The sequence below is a fragment of the Dendrobium catenatum genome, unplaced genomic scaffold, assembly GCF_001605985.2.
Source record: "Dendrobium catenatum unplaced genomic scaffold, ASM160598v2 fragScaff_scaffold_128, whole genome shotgun sequence".
Taxonomy (NCBI): domain Eukaryota; kingdom Viridiplantae; phylum Streptophyta; class Magnoliopsida; order Asparagales; family Orchidaceae; genus Dendrobium; species Dendrobium catenatum.
The window spans coordinates 74,624-99,217 of record NW_021318590.1 but is presented as its reverse complement, the minus strand read 5'-3'; the positions used below and the strand labels follow the sequence as shown (position 1 = coordinate 99,217).

General features: G+C 33.2%; 1 protein-coding gene across 5 annotated transcripts; it reads left to right on the top strand.

The window, feature by feature from the left end:
- The first annotated feature begins 4,152 nt into the window (after nt 1-4,152).
- On the top strand, nt 4,153-20,201 carry LOC110107829 (APETALA2-like protein 1). Of its 5 annotated transcripts, none has more exons than XM_020838234.2 (10): nt 4,153-5,173; nt 5,263-5,288; nt 5,397-5,427; nt 5,523-5,610; nt 5,699-5,844; nt 12,794-12,838; nt 12,943-13,043; nt 13,165-13,301; nt 13,701-13,778; nt 19,727-20,201. In XM_020838234.2, exons 1-10 carry the CDS (start codon nt 4,641-4,643, stop codon nt 19,970-19,972), a joined length of 1,431 nt encoding a protein of 476 aa, XP_020693893.1. In that variant the 5' UTR covers nt 4,153-4,640; the 3' UTR covers nt 19,973-20,201. The 5 variants fall into 5 exon arrangements, with proteins under 5 accessions (XP_020693893.1, XP_020693890.1, XP_028554416.1 ...); XM_020838231.2 differs by having other exon boundaries at nt 13,686-13,778; XM_028698583.1 differs by lacking the exon at nt 19,727-20,201 and adding an exon at nt 15,212-15,308 and having other exon boundaries at nt 13,686-13,778.
- The last annotated feature ends 4,393 nt before the right edge of the window (nt 20,202-24,594 follow it).

The following is a 24,594-nucleotide window of genomic DNA, read 5'->3' as shown; positions in this document are numbered from 1 at the left end:
TGATGCATTAATATGCATGCGACCTCGGACGATTTTTGGCTTATTACCTAGATCGTTAGCTTTATATGTTATTTAATTCTTAAAATTTTAGATTTTAGTTACGAGTAAAAAATTTATCTCTAAGGAGCCTAGCGAAATCAGGCGTATACGCATAAAAAAAAGAAACCTATAAAAAGTAGATAATTTCTACTATACAAGCAAAGTAAACACATCAGTATAAATATTCACCAGAGTAAAAAAATAAAGCCCAAAAGTTCATGACAAGTGTCATATAATATATAACTCATGGTATGTAGAAAAGTAATGGTGGTCAGACCACACTGCTAATAACCTGGATTCTAATCCTACTCAAAAATCCAAATATTTAAAAAATAAGGCATATCGTATTGACCTTCATCTCCAAGTCCTTCTACGAATCTGCTTCCTTCGGTCCTCTTATGGTTCATCTTATAGAAGGATATCCAAATGAAAAGAAATTTACCGCAAGGGGTTTTCTTTTCTCTTTGGATCTCTTGTGTTTGAAATGTCTTATTTTTATAGACTTTCATAACTTGATACATAAAATACAATTATATCATAAAAAAGAAAAATCTAGACTCTCATGAAGAGTTATCCTAAGTAGTTAAAGAAAATAAAAACATCTTAAGTAGTTATATATAAAATAAAAGTACTCATGTCAGTCACACTTGGCCATGTTTTTATTTATTTGGGGGCTAAGTGGCTAAAACACTTATAGTAATTATATAAATGATTTATTTATTTTAATCCCCTTTTATTAGTGCTGTATGAGCATGACCACATGCAAAAATATCATTAGTATCAAAATCGCCTCTAACCTATAGATAATCAATCGCACACCACATCATAAAGAAAAATATAGTAATAAAATTTATTATCACAGTAATCATCACAACAAATCAAAACAACCAGCACATGTGCCACTTGTAAAGCATCACATCACAAAAAATAGAAAAGAAACACTATTCTAACTTAGAGCTAGAGGTCATATTCCAACAAATAATTCTATGTGTGTGTAACAGGCTGTATGGCATTAGGTATGTCTTATATTAGATAATTAATTCAAGCTACTTATGATCTGATTTGTTAAAGGTCAAATGAGAGTTTTGATTAAAGTTTAACTATAAATATTTTGAGGTCAATTTTTATTAATTTAGTTGATTGGTCAGTTTTAATGCAAAGTGTAATATTTTCTAAAGTTTAACTTGAGTTAGTGGATTTCAGAAGATCCACGATTATCCTACCCGCTAAGTTGGAGGGGTCCAAATGTGACTTTTAGAAACATGCTAGGTTTTGGGGTTTTAGTATTTTTATTAAATATTAGATCTTACAAGGAGTAATTAAACTTTTAGTTTGCTAGATTTTGAGTTTTTTTACACAAATTTATGTTTTTTAGAAGTTTCAAGCCTAGTTATTAAATTATAGTTGACCGAGTTGACTTTTTAATTTAAGTTTATTTTTGGGATGTTCATATTTTAAATAAATACTAAATTTTAATCAGAGTTGAATGCTTTTTAGTTTACCCAATTTGGATTTTTTTTAAATTAATTATAATTTTTCAAAATTTGGGTATTTAATGAATTATTAAAATTATTTAATTAAGGGCATCTTAGGAATTTTTATCCAAATCAATCACAAACCTCTTGGAATCACCACCAAAGGCCAGAAATGACCTAAGGAGATGTTTCCAAGTGCTTGGAAGATTTTTGAAATTTTTAACAATTTTTAATTATTTAATTTAATTAAAGGGGCAATTTTTAATCAAAATTAAATTAATGTTCAAATTAAGGTCAAATTAAGGGATTTTTAATTTTCTTAGATTAGAGAATAAATTATGAAGAGTTTAATATATTATTGATAATTTTTTGATTTAATTTAAATTTATTAGAATTTTTTGAATTTATTAGAGTTTAATGAAAGGGGTGAATTAGGGTTTATTAATTAAGTGACTTAAAGGGTCTTAAAAATTCCTAGAAAATTTTGGAGGGTTTGAAATGTTATTAAGTTTAGATTTTTCAAGTTTCATATTGTTCGGAGATGTATCCTAATCCCTAGAATATCTCTAAGTTTTCTTCACAGGTCCTAAATTATTGTCCTTAAGGTGTCACTAAGTTAAATACATTTAAATCTAATGTTATTAACTAACCCTTGGGGTAACATAAAAGAAAAATGCAACAAATCATTGCACATCATGTCCTTAAAACTAGGAGAGCCCAGGCAAAGTGTTACTGCATCCTACACTTATAAAAAAATTAAATAATAATTAAAATGATTAATGATGTGATTTGAGAATAATTAGGGCATAAATATTCACTAAAAATTCCCCATGAATCCTATTAATATGCACAACATATGTTTGAATTTTCAAATGAATATCTCAATTTTAAAAGATTTAAATATATATGTAATTTTAAAATATTCAAAATACACACACACACACACACACACAAACACACACACATATATAAATATATATATAAACCTATATAAAAATATAAGTTTAAAATTTAAATAATTGAAAAATATTAAAAGTCCTCTAAATTTAAAAATAATATTTTATAATTTGTAGAAAATATTTTAAATTTAATTTAATTTAATATTAATTAGGCATTTAAATATTTAATTAATTTAAAATTACTTTAATATATTTCTTAGGTTGAAATTAATTTAAAATCAAATAATTAAAGTAATAATTCTCTGAATTTGAAAGTAATTATTTTTAATTATCCATGATTTGGGATACTTGGGTTAATGGGTTGGCGATTTTTGATTTCCTGCATCCTATTCCTTTGGGTTCCGTTGCTGTGAAAGATTATATTTAATGTGGTTCTTGGAAGGTGCCGAATCACTTTCCCTCGTTTTATCCATGACATTTCTTATCTTCCAATATAGGAGAGACCCATTGCTATTATTACCTGGATTGGAAATGGTGATCCTTGCTTTACAACCTTTAAAATGCATTTCTTTATTGATTTCCCAGGAGTATCTTGGCATAAGTTCATATGCATAAGCGTTTGGCCCTCATGTTTTCTTCTTTTGTTTGGCTAGTTGCTCATAATGGTCTTAAAATTGCAGATGTGTTAGCCAAAATAAACATCCAGATTCAAATCACTTGCCCTCTTTGCCTTAAGGAGGATGAAATCATTATGCATATTTTGTTCCAATGTGATTTCTCTTTTGCGGTTTTATAATTTTTATTGCCCAATTTGGAGGGGTTTCTTTTTAGGCCTTTTATGTTGCAACTTTTTGAATTTTTTTGATGAAGTTCAGTGGTTTAATTCTCATGAGAAGAACTTATGTTATTTTGTTATTTGTTGCTCAATTTACTTTATTTGGCGCGAAAAGAATGACAGCCGGTTTGCTGGAAATCATATTACTCATAACTCTATTTTTCACAAGATATGTAAGGCTATTTCTGCTAAAGCCTTACGATGGAAACATTTTGAAAGGTTGCTCTCCTCTTTTTCTACGTGCTTCAACCAACAAATTTGATTTATAGATGGGTTTTATTCGGTTCTCTCCGGGCAATGATAAGTTGATATGACACATCGCTTGTTATCCCCTAGAAGGCCTCGTCTTTCCATCAGTTGGCTGGTGCGACAATTGGCCTGACATCTCCTTGCACCCTGCTAGAACCCTCTTGTGGCCTGTCCTGATAGCAACCGGGTTTGCATCTTCATTCAATCGTTGTTTTTTGCGTGGGCTATTGAGCTTCTATTGCCATGACAATAACACTGCCCAATGTGTCGGATCTGGCTGCTCCTGAGTTCATCGGAGACTTTAATTTTGTATATTGGGTTGTTTTTTATTGCCCTTGTTACTATTTTATTTACAGCTCTAATTTTACTTATATTTGAATTTTAGAGTTATTTTTTGTTCTTTCTCATTTTATCCTTTTATTTATTTATTTAAGGACTAAGCCTTAAATATTCCCAATAAAAAAACACGTGGAGTTCGCACTAAATAATTTTTACCAATGAGCGGTACGAAACCAGAAGCTTTAGGCCGCGTTGGCAGAAAAATCCCGTAATTAATTAATGAAAAATATTTTTCATTACCCCAAAAAATCACAGTGTTGCCCAAATAATATATTTTAAATTGATGTGACAATTCAGTTTCTAATAATATGAGAGCGAACGAGCCCCTAACCGCGCAGCCTATCTGTTCGGCTTATCTTCCTATGCTTTCTTGATCGCCCCCCATTTCCGGTGGTCTCCATTGTCGCCGGCAATCTGCGGCACCGCCGCCTTTACATTAGTATCATGAAGCAAGGTTCGCTTAATCGCTTTTTTGCTTATCGCTTCCTTTTTTTTTTCACTTTGTGAGTTAGAGTGGCCCTAAGCTATGGATTTTTCGCGGTCACTGGTTGGATCTTTTTCTGAGGAGCTCGACCTTTTCCCTCCCCTTTGACGTCTGTTTTCCGAAGAAGAGCGGGTTATAGAACAAAAGAGCGAGTTGAGGAAGGTCTGGTGGAAGAAAGATAGGGATAATTAAGGAGCTATAAACGCTTGGGGATGTAATAGCCAATGCCTAAGAACGATTCAGATTTGTGTTGTTGTTATCTCTATCTGCTCTGGGTGTTCTTCCGGAATTAGCCAACGTGGATATTTCGCATTTCTGAGATGATACTGGATCTTAACGGGACATTGGGCGCTAACTGGTCGTTCGCGCAGAAGAAGATCCTTCAGGAAGGATCTTGCGGTGGCCAGATGGTTGATTCTGGGTCGTCGAACTCCTCCGTCCTCAATGGCGAGGAGTATAGCAACATTTCTGAAGATGACATGTCTTCCAGTCACCCTGCCTTCCGGTTTGGTATCCTCAAGGATGCAGTTGAGTTGGAAGAGGAAGTCGACGAGATCAGAGTCATTTCTGATTCCGACATCGTTACACATCAGCTTTTTCCGCAACATCCGCAGGGTTTTTCAGAGTGGCATTCGGGGAGAACAGTGACGGCGTCGTCGTTGTCCAGGCAGCCTTTGGAGGACCTTATAATCTTCCAGTCTAATGTGCCGGCCGCAGGGGAGGTTAAGCTCATCCAACCGCAGCAGCAACAGCTTCAGGTAAAGAAAAGCAGGCGGGGGCCGAGATCCCGCAGCTCCCTGTATCGGGGAGTCACGTTCTACCGGAGAACAGGGAGATGGGAATCTCACATCTGGTAAATAACATATTTTAGCCCTTTTTCTACGAGGCCTTCCCTGTTTTTCTCTCTCTCTTTTTTTTCTTAGTTTTCTTTTTGTGTTTCAGGGACTGTGGGAAACAAGTGTATTTGGGTACGACTACTTTTTTTCATATTTGTTTGATGTTCTGACTCGAATGAGTAATAGCGATAACGATATGCTGACATTTCTGCTATGATGTTGTTTCGATTGATTCTACAGGGGGTTTTGACACTGCTCATGATGCAGCCAGGTTAGCTATTTTTTGTTTTTTTCAAAATTTTTTCCTATAGTTTATCTTGTTGATTGAGTGGAGTAAAATTTGATTGTTTTTTTTTTTCTGAACAGGGCATATGATCGGGCTGCCATTAAATTTCGTGGGCTTGATGCTGACATTAATTTCAGTCTTAGTGATTACGAGGAGGATTTGAAGCAGGCAAGAATTTAGATGCTTACTTATTGAGCTGATCCGTGTGATGATTTTTATTGAGGGTTTTTGAGTTAGCTACTTTACAAAATAACAGATGAGAAATCTGACAAAGGAGGAATTTGTGCAAATACTACGTCGCCGAAGCACTGGTTTCTCAAGAGGAAGCTCAAAATATAGAGGGGTGACCCTTAACAAGTGCGGTCGGTGGGAAGCTCGCATGGGACAGTTACTTGGAAAGAAGTATAAGACTTTTCCCATTTATTTTTGTGATTGAACTTGATTACTTCTCCAGAATTTAGGTATATTGATTTTGGTTAATTAGAAGAAAAAAGCAAAGGTGTTATGGCCTCTGATCTAATAGTATTTGATTTCTCATATGAAACTGTAGAAAAACATGAGAGAAATAAATAATTTTTCTTTATTCATCAAAGTATTTGAAACAAGTTATTATATTGACCTATCTAGGAATACAACAACAACAACATAAACCATTTATCCCACTATATGGGGTTGGCTATATGATCCTTTTTTCTCCATTGTGTCTTGTTAAGAGTTAAATTCTCAATTAAATTTAATAAAGAAAAGTCATTTCTAATATTTTCTAACCAAGTCTTTTTGGGTCTATCTCTACCTAAAATAACTTCAGATTTTAAACATAGGTTTTGAGTCAGTGGGAACTTGATTTCTTTCATTGTCATGAATTTATGGGATCCTAATTTCCTTATTTGACATAAATCCATGAAATTCTGATTATCATCTTTTGCATGAATTTGTAGGATGTTGATTTACTTGATAAAAATGTGTGGGATCCATTTGTTGGATTCAATCAGAAGAAGACTAGTAACATATACAAGCTGTCCAATAACAATTAATTAAGTATTTATTAATTATTCATTTACAAGTCCCCTCAAAATGGAGCTTCGATTGGAGAGTTAATTCTTGGTGCCCAATGTAGGAAGTGAGTGTGTGGAAGTAGTTAGGTGAAAGTGTTCTTTAATGGATTCTTAGACAATATATATAACACACAAAAGATACTATTTTTGAGTAACTCTTAACTAAACGATAATAAATAACCACATGTTTCATCCGTGATTGAAAGAAAGATTTACATATAGATTAGTGGTACCCACTTCATCACAATAAATTACTCAGGCTTGAGTAATGAAGATGCCTAGTTTGATGATTAGGGAGCTCATATGCAGTTGTTGTAATAACCCGTATCTTGACTCAGATCAATATTTTTTTCTGGAGTCATTATAACTCCAAAGCATAAACCGTCTTCGCCATAGTGTTGTTATTATATTATTTTACTTGTACGAATTTTTTCGTAATTTTTTGGGTGCCGGTGAAAATCATTAAAAAAATTAACACTTGTCGGTACAAGTGAGGATTTTGGGACTGTCAGTTATTTGTTTTGCAAATCGATTTCACTAATATTTTTTAAATAAAATGATTTATTTTATTGATATTTTTTGGAATTTTTAAAGTCCTAAAATAATTTAGTTGAATTTATACTAAAAGAAGTTGATTAAATTAATAATATAATATTAAATTTTTAATTAAAATATCTAAAGTCAATAAATTGTTTTAAAACATTTCTCTTCTCATTTTTGGCTAATAGAGAGATCCTTAGGAATTTGAGAGGAATATGAGGAGAGAAAAAAAAAGTTAAGATTTGGAGGCCACAAAGTGATTTTTGTCAGTCGGCCCGGTTGAGGGTTTTGCTCATCTCGCTGTAAGGAACCTTTATCCTATTTATGATTTCAAAGATTTTGTATTTTTGATTTTTTTCTGATCAAATTTGTGTTTTGTTACAAAAAAAAAGAGAATAATTTTGTATTTGTCAAACTTTCACTGCATGACTTTTTATATGTTATAAATATTGAGATTATGTATGTTTTGAGTATTTATTTGAGATTTTTTACCATGTGATTTTGAAAATACAAATATTTTTTTCTACTCATAAATTTATTTTGACGTTTAAAAATAGTGATTTAGTTTAAATAAAGTTTCATAATGTTATTTTATGCAATATTTGGTAATTTAGTTAAATTCTGATAATGAGAATTTTTGCTTAGTATGATTTTTTTTATCTACTGTTAGGACATTTTGATATTTTTTGAATTAAGCTTTATTTACTGCAGTGCATTGAAAATGAATGTGAATATGTGATTAAGATTACTGTTATATTACTTTGATAATGTGTGTAAAAGATATGTAAAGACTAGTTGACCTCTTGGTTGGAGACTGATTGACCTGTACATGATGGTGGACCGACAGACTTTCTTTTAAATACCGTGGTTTGGTGTTATCATCTACTGATTCAAGTGATACACTTATTGGGAGTTATAAGGAGATGATTACTGTGCTGACGAGCAAAGAGTGACAACTCTGTTCACCAAGCCAACGATTTACTGATACCGTACTGATGCTGATACAATATTGAAAAACACCGTGATACTCATGACTTCTTAGTTGTTTAGTGTGACTATTGAAATGCATGATCTTGAGGTATTGTTTTTATCATTATACGAATTTATTGTTACTGCATGGATTTACTGTTATTACATTATTTTGCTACTCCTATCATTGGATTGTTATTATTACCGATTTAGATACTGATGCTATTTGATACTGATTCACTGTATTAATACTAAGTATGTGATATACTGAGGACGTGATATATAATACATGGATAGTATGAATACGCTCTTATCTGATTTTATTGTATTGATTTGATTTTAACGGTATTTATTAATGTTTTGATTTGATGTTTTATACGATTTCTATACTGATTGATATTACTGGTACGAAGATTGTTTTAAAGAATTGGCACTCATTCTGATTTGTTATTTTACTAGCTTTCGTATCATAATTTTTACTGTTTATAGTTTCCATTACTTCTACATGTGAATTTTACTGTTTCTGCGCTGATTTAATGATCATATGAGTGTAACTGCTATAATTTGATCCTTAACATGCATATTTCTCCTTTACCGTAGTTTGAATTCAGTTGTAAGTTTTGGTGACTTGCTGGGCTTTTTATTTTATTATATATGGTTAAATGATTTCAGGTCAAGGCAGAGAGTCAGGAGTATGAGACTAGTCAGGATTCCTTAAAGTTCAATTTTTTTATTTTGGCTATTTTTTGTACTCAGGACAATATATATATGTGTTGATTTATAGATCCGTAGTGTATATGATTTTTGAGAATGAATATCGATATGTACATTAATGTTTTGAATTATAGAATCTATTTTTTGTTGTTTATTACTAATAGAGGATATTAGATAGCTTTAGTTGTTATTTATTAAAAGATAAATAATAATTCTTCCAAATTAGATTCTGCGGCATTACAATATTTATCTGGGTCAATATACAGGTTATTACAGTTGTGATGTCAACGTAACAATATTCAGCCTCATTGGAGGAATATTTTGCAATATTTTTTTTTGTGGCACTCAAGGGTTGTCATTATGATATATGACGTGGGTGCTTGTAGCGATGTATTTGTGATTATTACCTACCGAATCAACATTATAAAATGCATCAAGTTGAAGTGGAGAGTAAATGAAAGTGTCGCAATTAATGGTGTCACATCAAAATCATAAGCCATTTTGCTGCAATCCAATGATCAGTGGTGGTTCGGTGCTTAAATTGAGACAATTTATTCCCCATAAGCACTATGTCTGCACATGCAAGAGTTAAGCAGTGTAGACTGGCCACACTAGCTTTATAATTTGTCGAATCAAGGAGCATAAAACTAAAGTGAAGATTGAGTGTTAAGCAAGATGTGTTGTTACTAGAGTGCCATCTATTCTTAATGCGAACAAGGAGATCAAGGATTTATTTACATTGAGATTAGTGAAGTCTATGTGGGTGTGGAACAATTTCCACACTAATATAGTGCAATGGCTTGAGATTATTAATATAGAATCATTGGGCCCCTAGAGTGATAAAATGTTGCACAACACTATCGAAGTTACATGTGATAATTATATCACCAATATAAACAAAAGAAAAGATAAGTGCATCACTAGTGTTGAGAATAAAGAGAGGCATATTAGTAAGAGAGTTTGTGAAGTTGATAGCAACTAGAAGTTGTTGTAGGTCATTGCACTTGGCTAGGGGTGCTTGTTTGAGGCTATAGAGGACTCTGTGAAGCTTGTATACATATGTATGATGGTTTGTGTCGATAAAGCTTGGAGTTAGTCCATGAATATGTCTTTTGGATATATTGCCTTTGAGAAAGATATTATTGACATTGAGTTGATAGAAATGTCATAGTCGATTGACAGTTATGCTAAGAATTAGTTTTATATTGGCAGACCCAACAAATGGGCTGAAGGTGTCATGATTGTTAACTCCTTGCCTTAATTGAAAATCTTTAGGTGCTATCCAAACTTTGTGCTTGTTAATGGAGCCCTCAGTTATATTTGATTTAAAAAATTTATTTACACCCTAACAAATTTTTAGTGAATGTGCGGGGAACAAGTTCCTATGTTCCATTATGAACAAGAACATTATATTTATCCAACATGGTTCGATGACAATTGTGATATTTGAGTGCTTGGGTTACGTTGAAGTTTTGATGTTAAATGATTGGTTTAGTATGGTCGTGAGTTTTTAGATTGATTTGTGAATGTTGTTTTTGGCTTTGATGGTCTTTAGTTGAGTGTCGTTGGGGTGAAAGGGGATCGTGTTGTGGTGTTTTGTAAGATGGCCCCTGGTTTGCTATAGATGGAGGTGGGGTTTGGTGCGGCTCGTTTGGTATGGAGGCTACATATGATGGCATTATAGAGGGGCATGTTGTGGATGGCGTGCATGAAAGGGTCTTCGAGGAATAGTAAGTGAACATGGAGGTTGTCTTTAGGGGCGCGACAAGATAGGAAAAGAGATGCAAAGGGAAAGATAAACTCAACAAACTATACATGGTAAGTGATAGATGTGGGATGTGGTGGTATTAAGACATAGATAAAAACTTTGAGTGTGAGAGTAGTCAAGGAAGACACGGGGTTTGGAGTGAGATTCAAGTTTGTTTATGGTGTGTAAGTGGGATGCATGGGTAGCAGGTAGTTGAACACTTGAATTTGGGAAGTTGAGATGAAAGTCAAAAGGATATTCATTTGGAGAGGAGAGAGGAAGTATGTGGTGGGGTAGATGATTTATGAGGTAGACTATCATGAAAAACATGAGTCAAATTATAAGGCAGAATGGACGCATAAAATAGGTGAGACCACTTTCAAAAATATGATGATGATGTTTTTTAGAGCGTTCATTATATTCAGGTATGCATTGGGATATTGAGACGAGGGATGCCATTAGTTTGAAATGTGTGAAGAATTGATAATCATTTTCATTTTCAGAGTATAAGGTGATGATTTTACAATCAATGAGTTTTCCACCAAAGCTTTGAAGCTGATGAAAACATCATGAACATAGGATTTTTGCTTAAGTGGATAGTACCAAATATATTTGGTATGGTCAGTTGTGAATGACAAAGGTGACATGTCATTTAAAGCCATCATAAGATTACATGTGAGGTCCATTCATCTGAGAATAATATTTGAAGTAGTTGGGAATATACAATAGTGGATGTAGAGAATGAACTTTTGTTGCATTGACTTGCATTGCAATGGAGATTTGATAACAAACAAATATGGTCAACCTAGATTGAACTGGGACACATGAGAATTGAAAATGGTGTATGCTTAATCTATGATGCCACTCTGACAAAGTGGTTTTGATACCAGAAAAGGCAATAAGTGAAGGTGATTAGGTGATTGGAGTGGAGAGATTTGCCATTCATTGACACCATCTCTAGTTTTCCGTTCAAAATGATTGTCCTTGGACGTAGGTCTTTCACATGGAAAGCAGAGCTAGGAACTTAATTGATACATGGTTAGAAAGATAAAACTGGTATATGAAAGTAAATATATATTCTCAGTATTGGGCTCATAAAAGACATTCTTTAGGGTTAAATTGCAAGCAGTTGAAAGTAAAGAGCACGAACCAATGTTGACTATTGGTAAACTTGTGCCATATTCAATAATATAACATTGTCAAGGTCGTGATACAAATTATGCAATGAGAGATTGCTCAAGTTGGCGGTGACATGGTGAAAAACACCACTATCTAGCAACCATTTGGAAGTGACTGGAGTGTTGTTGGTAGTGTAATGGGCTTGTGGTTACCATGATTAATGTGGATGAGACCCTTGAAGGGAAGATGCTTGTGAATAAAAGTTGTTGGTAGATTTAATGGGAATCAATCGAATAGTGGGGCATTGTTTGATATTGTGATACTGAATACACTATGGGCGAGGACGTGGATGTGAACAAGTACACTACAAGTCATGGTCACTATTTTAAGAGCGAGACAATGAAGTAATGTTATAGAGAGATAATTATGCTCACAATTCAATTTGTAACAAGCAACACTTTAATCTCTTCTCTTTTTAATTTCTAAAATAACTCCTAGTAGTTTCACATCACATGGCCACTATTTTAAGAGCGAGACAATGAAGTAATGTTATAGAGAGATAATTATGCTCACAAAATGGGATGTGCACGTTGAGACATGAGCAAGGTGGAGACAACGCAAGGATGAGTATTGGTAGTTAAATTCATGTGCAATTTATGTGATTGTCATTTTTAAAAGGGAAGATAGAAAGAACTAGACGTTGGGAGAGGGGAGAGAACTAGATCAAGGCTCTAATACCATGTAAAGGAATAGAAGGACAAGAAATATTTCTTTCTTATTCATCAAAGTATTTGATACAAGTTTATATATAAACTAATTTATGAATGTAATAAGGAAATAATTATAATTTTTTAAAATAGTGGGATCTTGTTTTCCTTCTTTGGCATGAATTCGTGGGATTCTAATTTTCTACCTAGGCATAAATCTGCAGGATCCGAATTTACTTCTTTGGCATGAATCCATGAGTTTCTAATTTCCTTCTCATGAATCCATGTGATCTCGATTTTCATCTTTGCCATTTATCTATGGACTTCAACAATTAGAAATTTTGTGGCATATGCATGCTTTATTATTTTGTGCTTCAACATTGACTAATTGAGCATTTATTATTCATACCTTTACAAAAAGCTGCCTGATTAATTAGAAAGAGGCACAAAACTTTAAGAGAACCAGTTTTTACCAATGAGAATCAAATGCTTGCATGCAGGTACGTGTATCTTGGGTTATTCGACAGTGAAGTGAAAGCTGCAAGGTCCATTAGAGCATGGAATTGATTATTCAATGATTTTTCTTATACAGTTCTTAGTTTCTGTCTGGTTGTTCTGACATAAAACACTATTTTTTTTGGGACAACAGGGCCTATGATAAAGCTGCTATTAAATGTAAAGGGAAGGAAGCTGTAACTAATTTTCAGCAAAGCTCTTATAATTATCTTCTTCCCAAGGATGATGGTGAAGGTGTTGACCTAGATTTTTTTGTTGCTTTATGTAGTTAAGAATTGAGTGATTTGTTTGTTTCTTGTTATTGGATAATTCAGTGTAGTTGATTCATTTTTGGTGATTTGACTCAATTGAACAGATTTGGGTCATGGCATTGACTTGAATTTGAGTATCTCTCAGCCTTCTGTCTGCAGTCAAAATAGAAATGTTAATCTGGTGGGCCAACAGTTGTACTATGGCCCATTTGAAGCTTCTGATCAGATCAAGGAAATGCCTGTAAGTTACTTAATTTCATAAATTTTGTTATTATGCATTATTCTGTTATATATTTGGTTCATAATAGTAGCAGCAGCAATCTTCGTCCATTTAGTTGCATTTTTCCCAAAACAAAAAGGGTAATTCCTTTTACTGGCTGATTTGAAGTCCACTTCGTTTATGTCTTATAGTGATTTTAAGAAGCTGTGATGATTGAATTAATAGTCATTCGTGCTTTTTCTATTAGTTCTTTTATTGAACAATATCAGTGTTCGCTCTCTTTTTTTCCCAAGTTTGGAGTCTTGTCATTTTTGTTTTAGAAAAGTTTCTGTTTGTTTGAAGTTGCTTAATTTCAAGATCATAATGCTGATGTCTTTCATTCTTCTAGAGCTTGACCTCCCATAGATTCCATTTGTTCAGGCAAATCTGCTGGCAATGGCACCTGATCATCCTCAAGTCTGGAGTAACATATACCCAGGATTCTTTCCCGTTAATGAGGTAAGCATATACAATTTATACTTACTATGGTACAAATTTAATCTTATGATACATGGTGATGCAAGCAAATATTTGGAAAAGCCCCTAATTTTTGCAAGCAAAAGAAACTCTTCCTAGGATAAAAAGAAAATACATAAAGTACTCAAATTACAACTTTTATAAGATAAAGACGACTCTTACAAACTTATGGAAATAAAACGAACACCTTACAACTCTTGACGCTTACAACCACAAACATAAACAACCTAAAATTGCTTGTCCATTGCTTGAGAAGAATGATACAAGTGGAGTCGAACTTGCGGAGAGAAGAAGGAGATAAGAAGTTGAGACGACGGAGAGGACAAGCTCGCAAGCTTTCCTAGGAAGGAGAGGAAGAAGTGGAACAAGCTCGCAAGCTTTTCCAAAGAAGGAAGAAAAACCCTCAGGTCTTTAGATCCAAAAATCAACCATATCACACTCTTTTTATTCATACAAAACACATTATATTTATAAGAGAAAAGGGGCAGCCAAACAGCCTATAAGATCATTAATTAAACCTATTAAATCATGGGAAATAGAAAACCAAAAGTTCAGTCCAGAACAACACCCAAACAGCCTAGAATTTATTCCAAAACAGCACAAAAAAAGATAAAAGAAATTTGGGTAAAATAGCCATGGGACAGCCAGCCAGGGGAGGAACTGAAGGGGTAGCACAGGGAATCGGGACAGCAGCCAGGGTAGAAACCGAAGGGGCACAAAGGGGACCGGAACCAGCACCAAGCAGGGGAGAAGGACCAACCACGGGAAGGAGCCAAGGAGGGGAAAACTGAAGGGGCACAAAGGGGGGAATGAACCTATTTAAACCAAATTATGAGCTGAAAAAACAGCAGCTCCACACTAATGAGCTAACCCTGGTAGAAGATATAGAAAATCAACCCAAAATTTTACTCAAAATATTTTGACCCTTCTTTGCCTACATCACATGGTTCATGCAGAAAATCCTTAAACTAAATGAAATACCATTGGTCCTGATTCAAAGAGCATAAAATAAGCAAACTATGAATCCACTTAAAGTTATCAATTACATAATCATACAAAAGAAAAAAAGGAAAAAAGGGTTAAAATTTATCTTTTCATCCTTGTAGCCCTAATTTTCCAATTCACACTTAATTTCTTGTATTATCACCGTCCCCCTACTACTAAATGTTAAATCAAATTAATATTATAAATAAAACAGAAGACTTAAGGAAATTTTATAAAATAAAACTTACTCTTTGATAATTTGATGTACCAATGCGTTGTCAACTTATTGTATCAACTGCTCTATATGTCATTCCTATGATACCATACGCTTTTTACTTCTTGCAATTCACGTTTTAGCTTTTTGTACTCTTTTTGGCTTGAGTTTATATAGATAATCTGTCTATTTTTCTTGCATCCATAATCTTTACCAGGACAATATCCAGCCTTGGATCTAAGAGTTGCATTCAATGCATCATCTGTAGCATGAGGATGTTGGCTATCTTCCATAGGACGACTTTCTATGGTTCTTATTTAATCCTATAAAACTTATGAAGGTTATGTTAATCAATAATAGATATTTATTATAAGATTTGAACTATATGAAGGAAAACAAATAAAAACAAACTTAGATATACTCTTTTAGATTTTGAATCACGCCATTTTTCATGCCCAATTTTAGATGTGTGCTAGTATTAATAATCTTTTTTCTTTTTCAATCTTAATCATAAGCTATATCACTTGACATTAATCATGAAATGCAATAACGTCATATTATGAATATTTTGTTAATGTAGGGCATACAATTTTATACTAAACTTGAGCAAATGAACTTTTATCAATCATAGCAACAAACTATTGATTTACACAACATCTCTAATTTGTTTACCTTAATACTGCATATTAATGAAGCATACGAAGTATTTTAAATTAACATACAAAGTTAACTATACCAAAAAATCATCTGACTTAAAAAGTATCATCTCTGTGCATGCCTCTTTAGTTAGCCAATTTGGAACATTCTTCATTCGTTCATTATCAATTACATATGCTTTGTAATGAGAGTGATGATTATTTCTACACTTTTTATACAAATATCTCATTTCTAAAAAAAATATTTATAGAACTCCTCTTCTTGTATTGTGAGCGGGCTTTTAACACTTGCAGTAAAATAATATTAATGACATAAAAAATGATTAATATTATAGATAAAATATTATAAAAACTATTATTAATTAGAAAAAAAATTCGCCTTAATCATCTACCAAAACCTACCTTCTTGATCATCTATGAGACATTGAAATTTGAAATCGTTTGTGCACAACAAGGCATGACTTGGAGGTTCAATTGCTCCAAAATATTTTGCCTCATGTAAATGCCTAAGCAGATGCACCATAATATTAAAAAAGGATTAATATTGCTTCTAACTTTCAAAGTGTCCAAACAATTTGAGGATCTAGACAATTCAAATCACCCAAGCTCAATGACTTGGACGACAAATACATGAAAATGACTAAAACAAAATAAACGACTCGATCGTGGCCGTAGATCGACGGCCACGCCTTGATTCATGCTCTGATGTCCCCATCAATATTGCTTCTAACTTTCAAAGTGTCGAAACAATTTGAGGATCTAGACAATTCAAATCACCCAAGCTCAATGACTTGCAACACAAATCATTGAAATATGAACTTAATTCACTTAGTGATTCACAAACTTTTTGGACAAGAATCTTTGTGTTGCTAGAGGAATACATTGAATAAAAATATGGTAATCATGGTTCTTCATTGTTGATATCCATCTTTTCTTGATGTTTGCAGATCAAGATATATTTGAGAGAGAACTATTTGGTGCTTTTATATTACCCATTTTATATTATGCTTCCTTTTTGTTGTTAGATAAAATTCAACATTCAGTAGAAGTTGACACATTGTTTGCATCTTGAAATTAGATGAAGCTCTGGCTTTGTTCCCAATCCAACCAAATCATACTGACCAACGTTTAAAATTGCGTAAATAAGCCTCGAGGCGGTTTTCGTCCGTGAGGCGAGGCGTAAGCCTCGAGGCGGTCTGAGGCGTAAGCCTCACGGACGCAGAATTGCGTAAATGAGAATTTAAGTGTTTTAGTAGGTAAATAATAGCAAGATTCAATCATACAATAAAAACATCTAAATGATAAGTGGAATTAGTGGAAATTAAGAAAAAAGATGCAATAAAAGCATGTACCGCTCGGTACCGAGCATGTACCGCTCGGTACCGAGCATGTACCGCTCGGTACCGAGCGGTACTGGAAGTTTAAACAGTGGTCGAATAGCTTATACTGATTGGTGCGGTGAATTTTAACCGACCGTGGGACCGGGTTGATGAGGCGTACGCCTCACCTATAATTGCGCAATTGCGCCTTAGAGGCGCGCCTCAGACCCGGTGAGGCGTACGCCTCTGCCAAGAGGAAAATTGCGTAAGCTTCGAGGAGTATTTGAGGCGCGCCTCTTGTTGCGCAATTTTAAACAGAGATACTGACTATTCAATATGTTATTTATCTTATATGTAATTTTCATCAAATTCTTAAGAATATTACAAATATTTTTCTTAATTTGATTAGAATTAAATTGTTGATGAAAAAGATTTTTTCAACTTCCATTGAAAAATTTGATATTTTTATGCTGCTTATGGGTATGATATAGATATTTTTTATGATTCAGATAAAAAATTCTCCTTGAAACTGGCAAGTATTTTAATTAGTCTGTTTATGATATGTCGGACAAGCCATTGAACCCTCTTGTTGACAATCTTGATAAATTTACACATGTTGGAAAATCATTTACAGTCCATGAAATAGCTGCACGTAGTCTAAAATTTATTTTCTAACGAGCATCATATGTTTCTACACCAAACTTCCATAATTCTTTCAATTCGGTAATTAATGGTATAAAAAATACATCAATACTCATTCCTGGGCTATGTTCACCTGTGATTATCCTTAGAATTTTAAAATATGGTAGTTTCATGCATTACCAAGGCGTTAAGTTGTAAGGTGCTAGCATGATTGGCCAAATACTATGCGATGAGCTTAAAGTTCCAAACGGTTCAAAGCCATATGTTTCAAGAGCAAGTCTAATATTTTGCGGGTTACTTGCAAAGTAAACATGCTTTACATCAAATAATATTCACAATGTAGCATCTATAGGGTAGCACATTATTCCGACATCTTCTCTTTTATCCTTATGCTATAACATATCTAAAGCTACCTTATTATCCCTATACAACCATTGCAATCTTGATTTGATAGGAAAATATCGAAGCTCTTCATAAGTGACATTCTCACCCTTTCTTGAACTGTCGTCTGATTTCCTCTTGGGCATTTCATAAATTAAGCACGGTTCCTCAAATTTTAGCCCAATTTATAGGACAATTGTTAGGACAAATATCATATTTCTCTCATTTGAGTCTTAACAATATCTTTTTGAGCATTATCAAGTGACTATAACAAAAATTTTCACCATCAAGAATAAGATTCCTTAATAATTTGAGCTAGGAATCAAATGTTTATTTGTCCAATGATGTTGACTTGTTCATGCGAAGTAATTTCACTATAAAAGACATTTTGGAGTGTTTACAAATAGGTTATGAGTTCTCTTTAGCTTTCAAACTAAAATCAGTAAAACAAAGTGGCATCATTGTTTGGTTCATCTTCTTTAACAACATTTTCAACATCGACATTAGCATTTTCAGATGAAACACTTTGAATTTCATTCACTAATCTGATTATCCCATCATAAATTAGCTCCTATTATCATCAAGAATAGTGCATGCTTTTTAACAGATTCATCCTAGGATTCCCTATGATGACACCAAACCTAATTACTCGAGTTACACCATGTTTAAACAACTGAATTTGACATCATCTCTCCTTTATGACATTCCAACAATTTGCTGAAGGGAACTGAATCACATGCCCTGTTTTGAGTGCTTATAGGCAGATTAAAAAAAATTATCTGCACCATGGATATACAATGTTCTTCTATCATTTAATTCTATCCAATTCTTCTCTCAAGCCATTGTCCTACATTAAAAAACAATGCTCTTAATTTTATAAAGTGCAGGATGTTGATTAAAGAAATAATAAACAAGTTAAAATTTATTTAAAAATTATATAACTTTTATGTTTTGTTTGTGACCGTCTCCTTACTACTTTGCTTTTTAGATCTCAACTACAATTTATGTTTAACCATCACTTTTTCTCTGATTTAATAAATTTTTTTGTACTAGAAAGTTGCTTTTTAAAAGTTACTTTCTCCACGGCAGCTTTGCAACCACCTTTATAAAAACTTGCCGCCTTTCCGAACGGACCCTTCGTCTATAAACCGTATAACAGAAGTTCACAGCACCATATTGAGCTAAGCATATTTTTGGAATGTATTCATTATTTACTCAATGTTAAAACAGTGGAAAAGAGACAGCTCATCACTTAGAATATAATTCTAATCAAACATGAACATTGTATTTATATGTGTAATCTAAATTTTTGTACCTTCAAAAGTGCAATGCGAATTAGTCCCGAGTCCTCCAACTCTTCAGACTATTTGAAACAACCAGCCAAAAATCCTGCTACATTAATGAAATCCAATTCAAAGCAGAAACTCAGAGATGGAAACACAGAAAAGAAAAGAAACCCATTACGGAATGTTACATGGTCCTGATTTTTTCTCTGCTGGTGCTTTTGATTTTTTCTCAGCATCATAGAGTAAGGCTGTGTCCATCCTTCTTGCTCTCGTTTATGATTAAGATCAATGCATTGCCATTTTACCAAATATCATTTACATGGTATTGATATAATTTTGGTATGCGAATATATGCAAGGCATATAAAATTGTCCTTGAATTTTTTTTTGGTAGCTTATTGTTGGTATCTTCTCCTACAAATTGTTTATCATTGATAGTTACATCACAGGAAAGAGCAATGAACAAGAAGGCTGAGGCAGGGTTAACGGCTCTTACCAGCTGGCCGGCCTGGAAAATCCATGGCGTCTCCCCTCTGCCTCCCCATCCTTGTGCAGCATCATCAGGATTCTCTACCACTAGCACTAACGTTTCCAACAGCTCCGCTCAGCCATCACAACTTCCATCAGCCACCACCCCTCATCTTCTCCAGTCTTGCACTCGGCCTCCAGCCACCAGCCATCGCTTTTTTGGCTGAGTTCTAGCCCACTGGGTGGACCCAGGTACATGATCATACTCTTGTGCCTTTGTTTATTCAGACTTTTAATAGTGTATTTATGGTTTGGAAAAAATTATCCCGGTGCCTGGTTTGCGTATGTCAAGGCACCTGTATCTAAACATGAGATTTTATGCTTGGAAATTTCTATTCTTACGTGATATGTATTTATGAAGATGCTTTCATTTTGCGTTAGCTTTTGTATTTTATCCGGAGTGCTTCTATTGTTCTGCATTACTTCCACTCTTGACTAGAGTGGAAGGTTAGCTTTCATGATTTTTTTTTTCTTTTTGTTTGGAATGCTAAGTAATAAATTATTAAGTATTTAGTTCGAAATTATAGAGGTCTTTTCACGCTTACATTGATTTGAATGTCATGTGACTTTTTTGAACCCAACCAATGTTCCTATTGAGTTTGATACTACGTCTGTAAGATTAGAAGAACCCCTCATGCCTGATGATGAGGACATTCACCGTACATTTCGACATCGGCAGGATCGTAGATCGACGGCTATGATTCATAGTTTTTATTTATGTGTTTTAGTGCATTTCTTTTATTTATTTTTCAGTTTTTCATTTGTACCCCTATGAGGGATTTGTGTCATGTTGTAGCCAAGGGCATTTTTGTTTTTTATATTTTGTGTTTTAGAGGCTTATATATGAAGGTCTAGTCTTTGTATTATTTTCTAATGATGATTATGAATGAGAATTCCACTTTCTTGTTAGATCTCTTTGTGAGTTCTTGAGAGGAGAAATCTTTAGTGGGTGAGAGCAATACCCGTTTACCTTGGTGGATTCCAAGGTTTGCGGTTCTTCAATTTCTTTTACTTCCCTTGCATCAATTACCCTCTCCTAAACTTCCCATCACCGGCCTCACCACCCTCAACTTTTTTTTTTTTCTGGAAAACTTAGCCCCTCCCCCTTGCCGCCGTCCATTCCTCCCCCCTTCCCTTCCCCTTCCCTTCCATCCTCTCCTCTCCACTTGCTTAGCCGCCGCCCCCCTCCTTTGGGTTTATAGATTTGAAATTCAAATTTCAAAACCTATTACTTTCTTTCCAAAATTAGAATTTGGTAATTAGGAAAGCATCATAATGAGAATTCAATCAATTGATTGGAGTTTCAAATATTTTCCTATTACTTAAATCTAAGAAAGGAAACCTCCCAATTTAATTAAATTTGAGATTAAATTCAGATTTAATTAAATTCTTACTAAATCCTTGGGGCCCACATAGTTAACTTAAAACTCCATCTCTTCCCTCTCTACTTGGCCGGCCCCCTTCCCCTTGCTTCTCTCTCTCCAATTGTTTTTAATTGCCCTCAATCAAGGCTCTCTAATTACCATAATTCCTCACCTCCCATTAATCCTTTATTTGAATTTGAATTCAAATTCAAATCCTTCTCTCCAATTTCACTAAATTAGAGACTTAATTTTTGGCTTTTCTCCCTCTCAATTTAATCCCAATTCCCCCACTAAATCAGCCCCAATCCCCTCCTCCCTTGCCACCCCTAGTTTTTAATGGATTAATTTGAATTTCAAATTAATTTCCTCCAATTTCACTTAAATCTGAATTTAATTTCAGTTTTCTAAATTTTCCTCAAGTGCTTCCCCAATCTAGTCGCTCCCCTCCTATTCCTCAAGCCGGCCCAACACCATCCCCTCCAACTGTCCATTGGTGCTCCCTCATCTCCCAGCAAGAATGCATGGCAGATCCGGAAGTTGATCACGGATTCGTTTACGGTTCTCAAGAGGAAGTCGACATCATTCAATCACCGTTCTTCGATCCTGGATTTGTGTCTGAAGACACCGTCGAAGAATACGTGTAGTGTATTCTCTTTACTTTGGCGGACGTCATCGAATAGCAGCAACCTACAGGACTGTGGAGGATTGCAGGACGACCACCCGTCTCTCCAACTCTGGCCAACTCTCCGTTGATCAAAACCTCTGGCATTCTCTATCTTGCAGTGACATCACTAGGCTTGCTAATTTTTGTCATCCGCTAAACCTACTTCCAAAGAATGATCGAGAGGGAAACTCTAAGGTAAGAGTTCTAATTGTTTTGTGGTAGATTATTATTAATCGCATATTTGTTTACTATTTTTTTGTCATTATTTCGGATCGCTCTGTTAATCTAACATGTAACCGCATGCTAGAAGAAAGTCAATAATTACGAAAAATGAAAATCCTAGCTCAGTGAATCATTAATTTTATAATTTAATTGCGAAAACAAATTTCTTAATAAGATCTTGCAATTCCGTTGTTTGTTTCACATCAATTCATTTTCCATTGGGTCATACCTTTTAGAGCTCGCTTGCTAGAAACCCATAAAAAAACTTGGATCTAGCAATGTGGCTTAGCCAAAATGATACAAATGAAACGTTATTTGAAAATTATTCACATAAAATTATAGAAAACAAGCATGAGATAATATTTTATTATTTTATTAATCAATAACAGTTATAGGTGGTTAAAGAGTCATTCTGACTAATGAAAAGATTGATGAAACCTCAACCAAATTCATTAATTTTAATTAATTTTTATTAATTATTACGAACCTTGAATAATTAACAATATATACTTAAAAGTAAAAATTAAGAATTGTTTATTTATTTAGATTACTAAAGAATTAATAATTATGTATTATTATAAATTATTAGAATTTTTATGAGATAAATATTAATCATTTAACTAGTAAAAATCAAATGTTTATCATGATTTATGAAGTTTTTAATGGGTGGTTTAAGGTAACTTGAATCTGTTAAGGCTTAAATAGTATTTAATTATTTATTAAGAATAATTTATGTTTGATTATAAATGATGACATCATGATGGTTAAGCAAATGAAATTATGTTAAAATGCAATAAAATAGTTCTAAATTATCTTAATTTGAATGAGATTTATATATGATAAATATTTCTCTAAACTATCATCAAATGTATAGTTAAACTTTGTAATCTCTCTCTTTTTTTTTTTTATTTGAAGTTTTTTGAAAAGTTCCAACAATGGAAGAATTAATTCCTTATGAATAAAAAAGAAACAAGAAAAAATTTCAATAGATTAAAATATATTTTTTATAGTTTGGCAATTTTGTTGTTGTAGTTAGTCTAAATTTTGAGCAACATAAGGGCATCTACAACCGAACGGCATTTTGGCGTTCGCAGTTCATGCGAGCATCCAACCGAGCGGTATTTGAAAAGACGTTTTTTCGTTTTGAACAATGATGTCAATATTGACGACGCACTATTTATGATTGTATTTTTTTAGGGAAAAAAAAAGATAAAGAGAATATTACAAAGAATTTTATTTTTTTGTGTTAGAATTTGAGTTTGGTTGAAAATAAATTACTGTTTGATCTGTTCCTTATTATATTTTGGAGTGAATTCGAGATGTCCTAAAGAATTTAGAAACCCTAAATTTTTTTTTTAAATGTTCATCCGTTAACTACCAGGTCATGGGATTCATCTTTAGCTCTTTTATGGGTTTTTTTCCCCATTGAATTAAAGCATTTAATGCTCAATTCTGCTGGTTGGGTTAAATTTTTAAAATTTTAATTTTTACATATAATATTAAAGTATTTATATAAATATATAACAATATAAAAATAATATAATCAAAATGTCATGTCTCAAAGTTTGTATTCAATATTATATTTTTAAAATTAGTGTGTGCTAGAAAAATTATAACGGTAAAGTATTTAATATCTTAATAGAGGCCTCATATGTACATATATAAAAATGTGCAAATCTATTTGTTTATTTTGTATAGTTTTTTTTTTCTCAAAAATTTATCTCATTTTTTAAAACATATTTCCTATTAAATGATGTATTAAATAGGTGGTATGTGTTCCTTAACATGCTCTACTTTTTCTTCACCAAAAGTAACAAATTGCCCTTTAGAGTTGTGGAAAAAATTTAGATATCTCTATTTATTCTTTATAGGTTTGATTTCATCTCTTAAAAAAAGCTCGGCGCCGTCTTATCTAAGCAAAGTTCTCTCTCATTATAAGCTCCTATGCTTCTTCTATCATGAGTACCAAAGTGCCCTACATGTAGAGTTATGAGTGACTCGCAAAATTTACAATCTTTATGGTGAAGCATTATTCTTTCTTTTAAACGAGGTTTGACAATCTTCATATCGAGAATTTTGGTGCACTTTTTTTTTTTCATTTTTTGAAGCACCAATTCTCTACTAATAGAGAAGTAATTTTTGTCAAAATTTATTGTAATAGTGATGATGCAAAAATAATGTTAACAAAATTGTTTCACTTTGTGGAGTTTAACTTTCAGCTTGACAATATTGTTTATTATTCATACTAATGATACTAAGTACCGCCATTAGCATTGAAGTAATTTTGTAAGTATATAATATGTCACATCAAAATAAGGCTTCTTATTTATATATATGGCAAGTATATGTTTATTCATGTAAGATACTAGCTTGACTGATATTTACAATTGAGTGGCTATAGGTAATGTTGATATCTAATAAAATCTTAATATTCTTATGTAATAATGATCTAATGTTATGAGCACTTCAATTGTGGGGAAATAGATTTTCTTGAATTATTGCATCTATGCATAACTTACATTTTTGATCATTTTTGAAA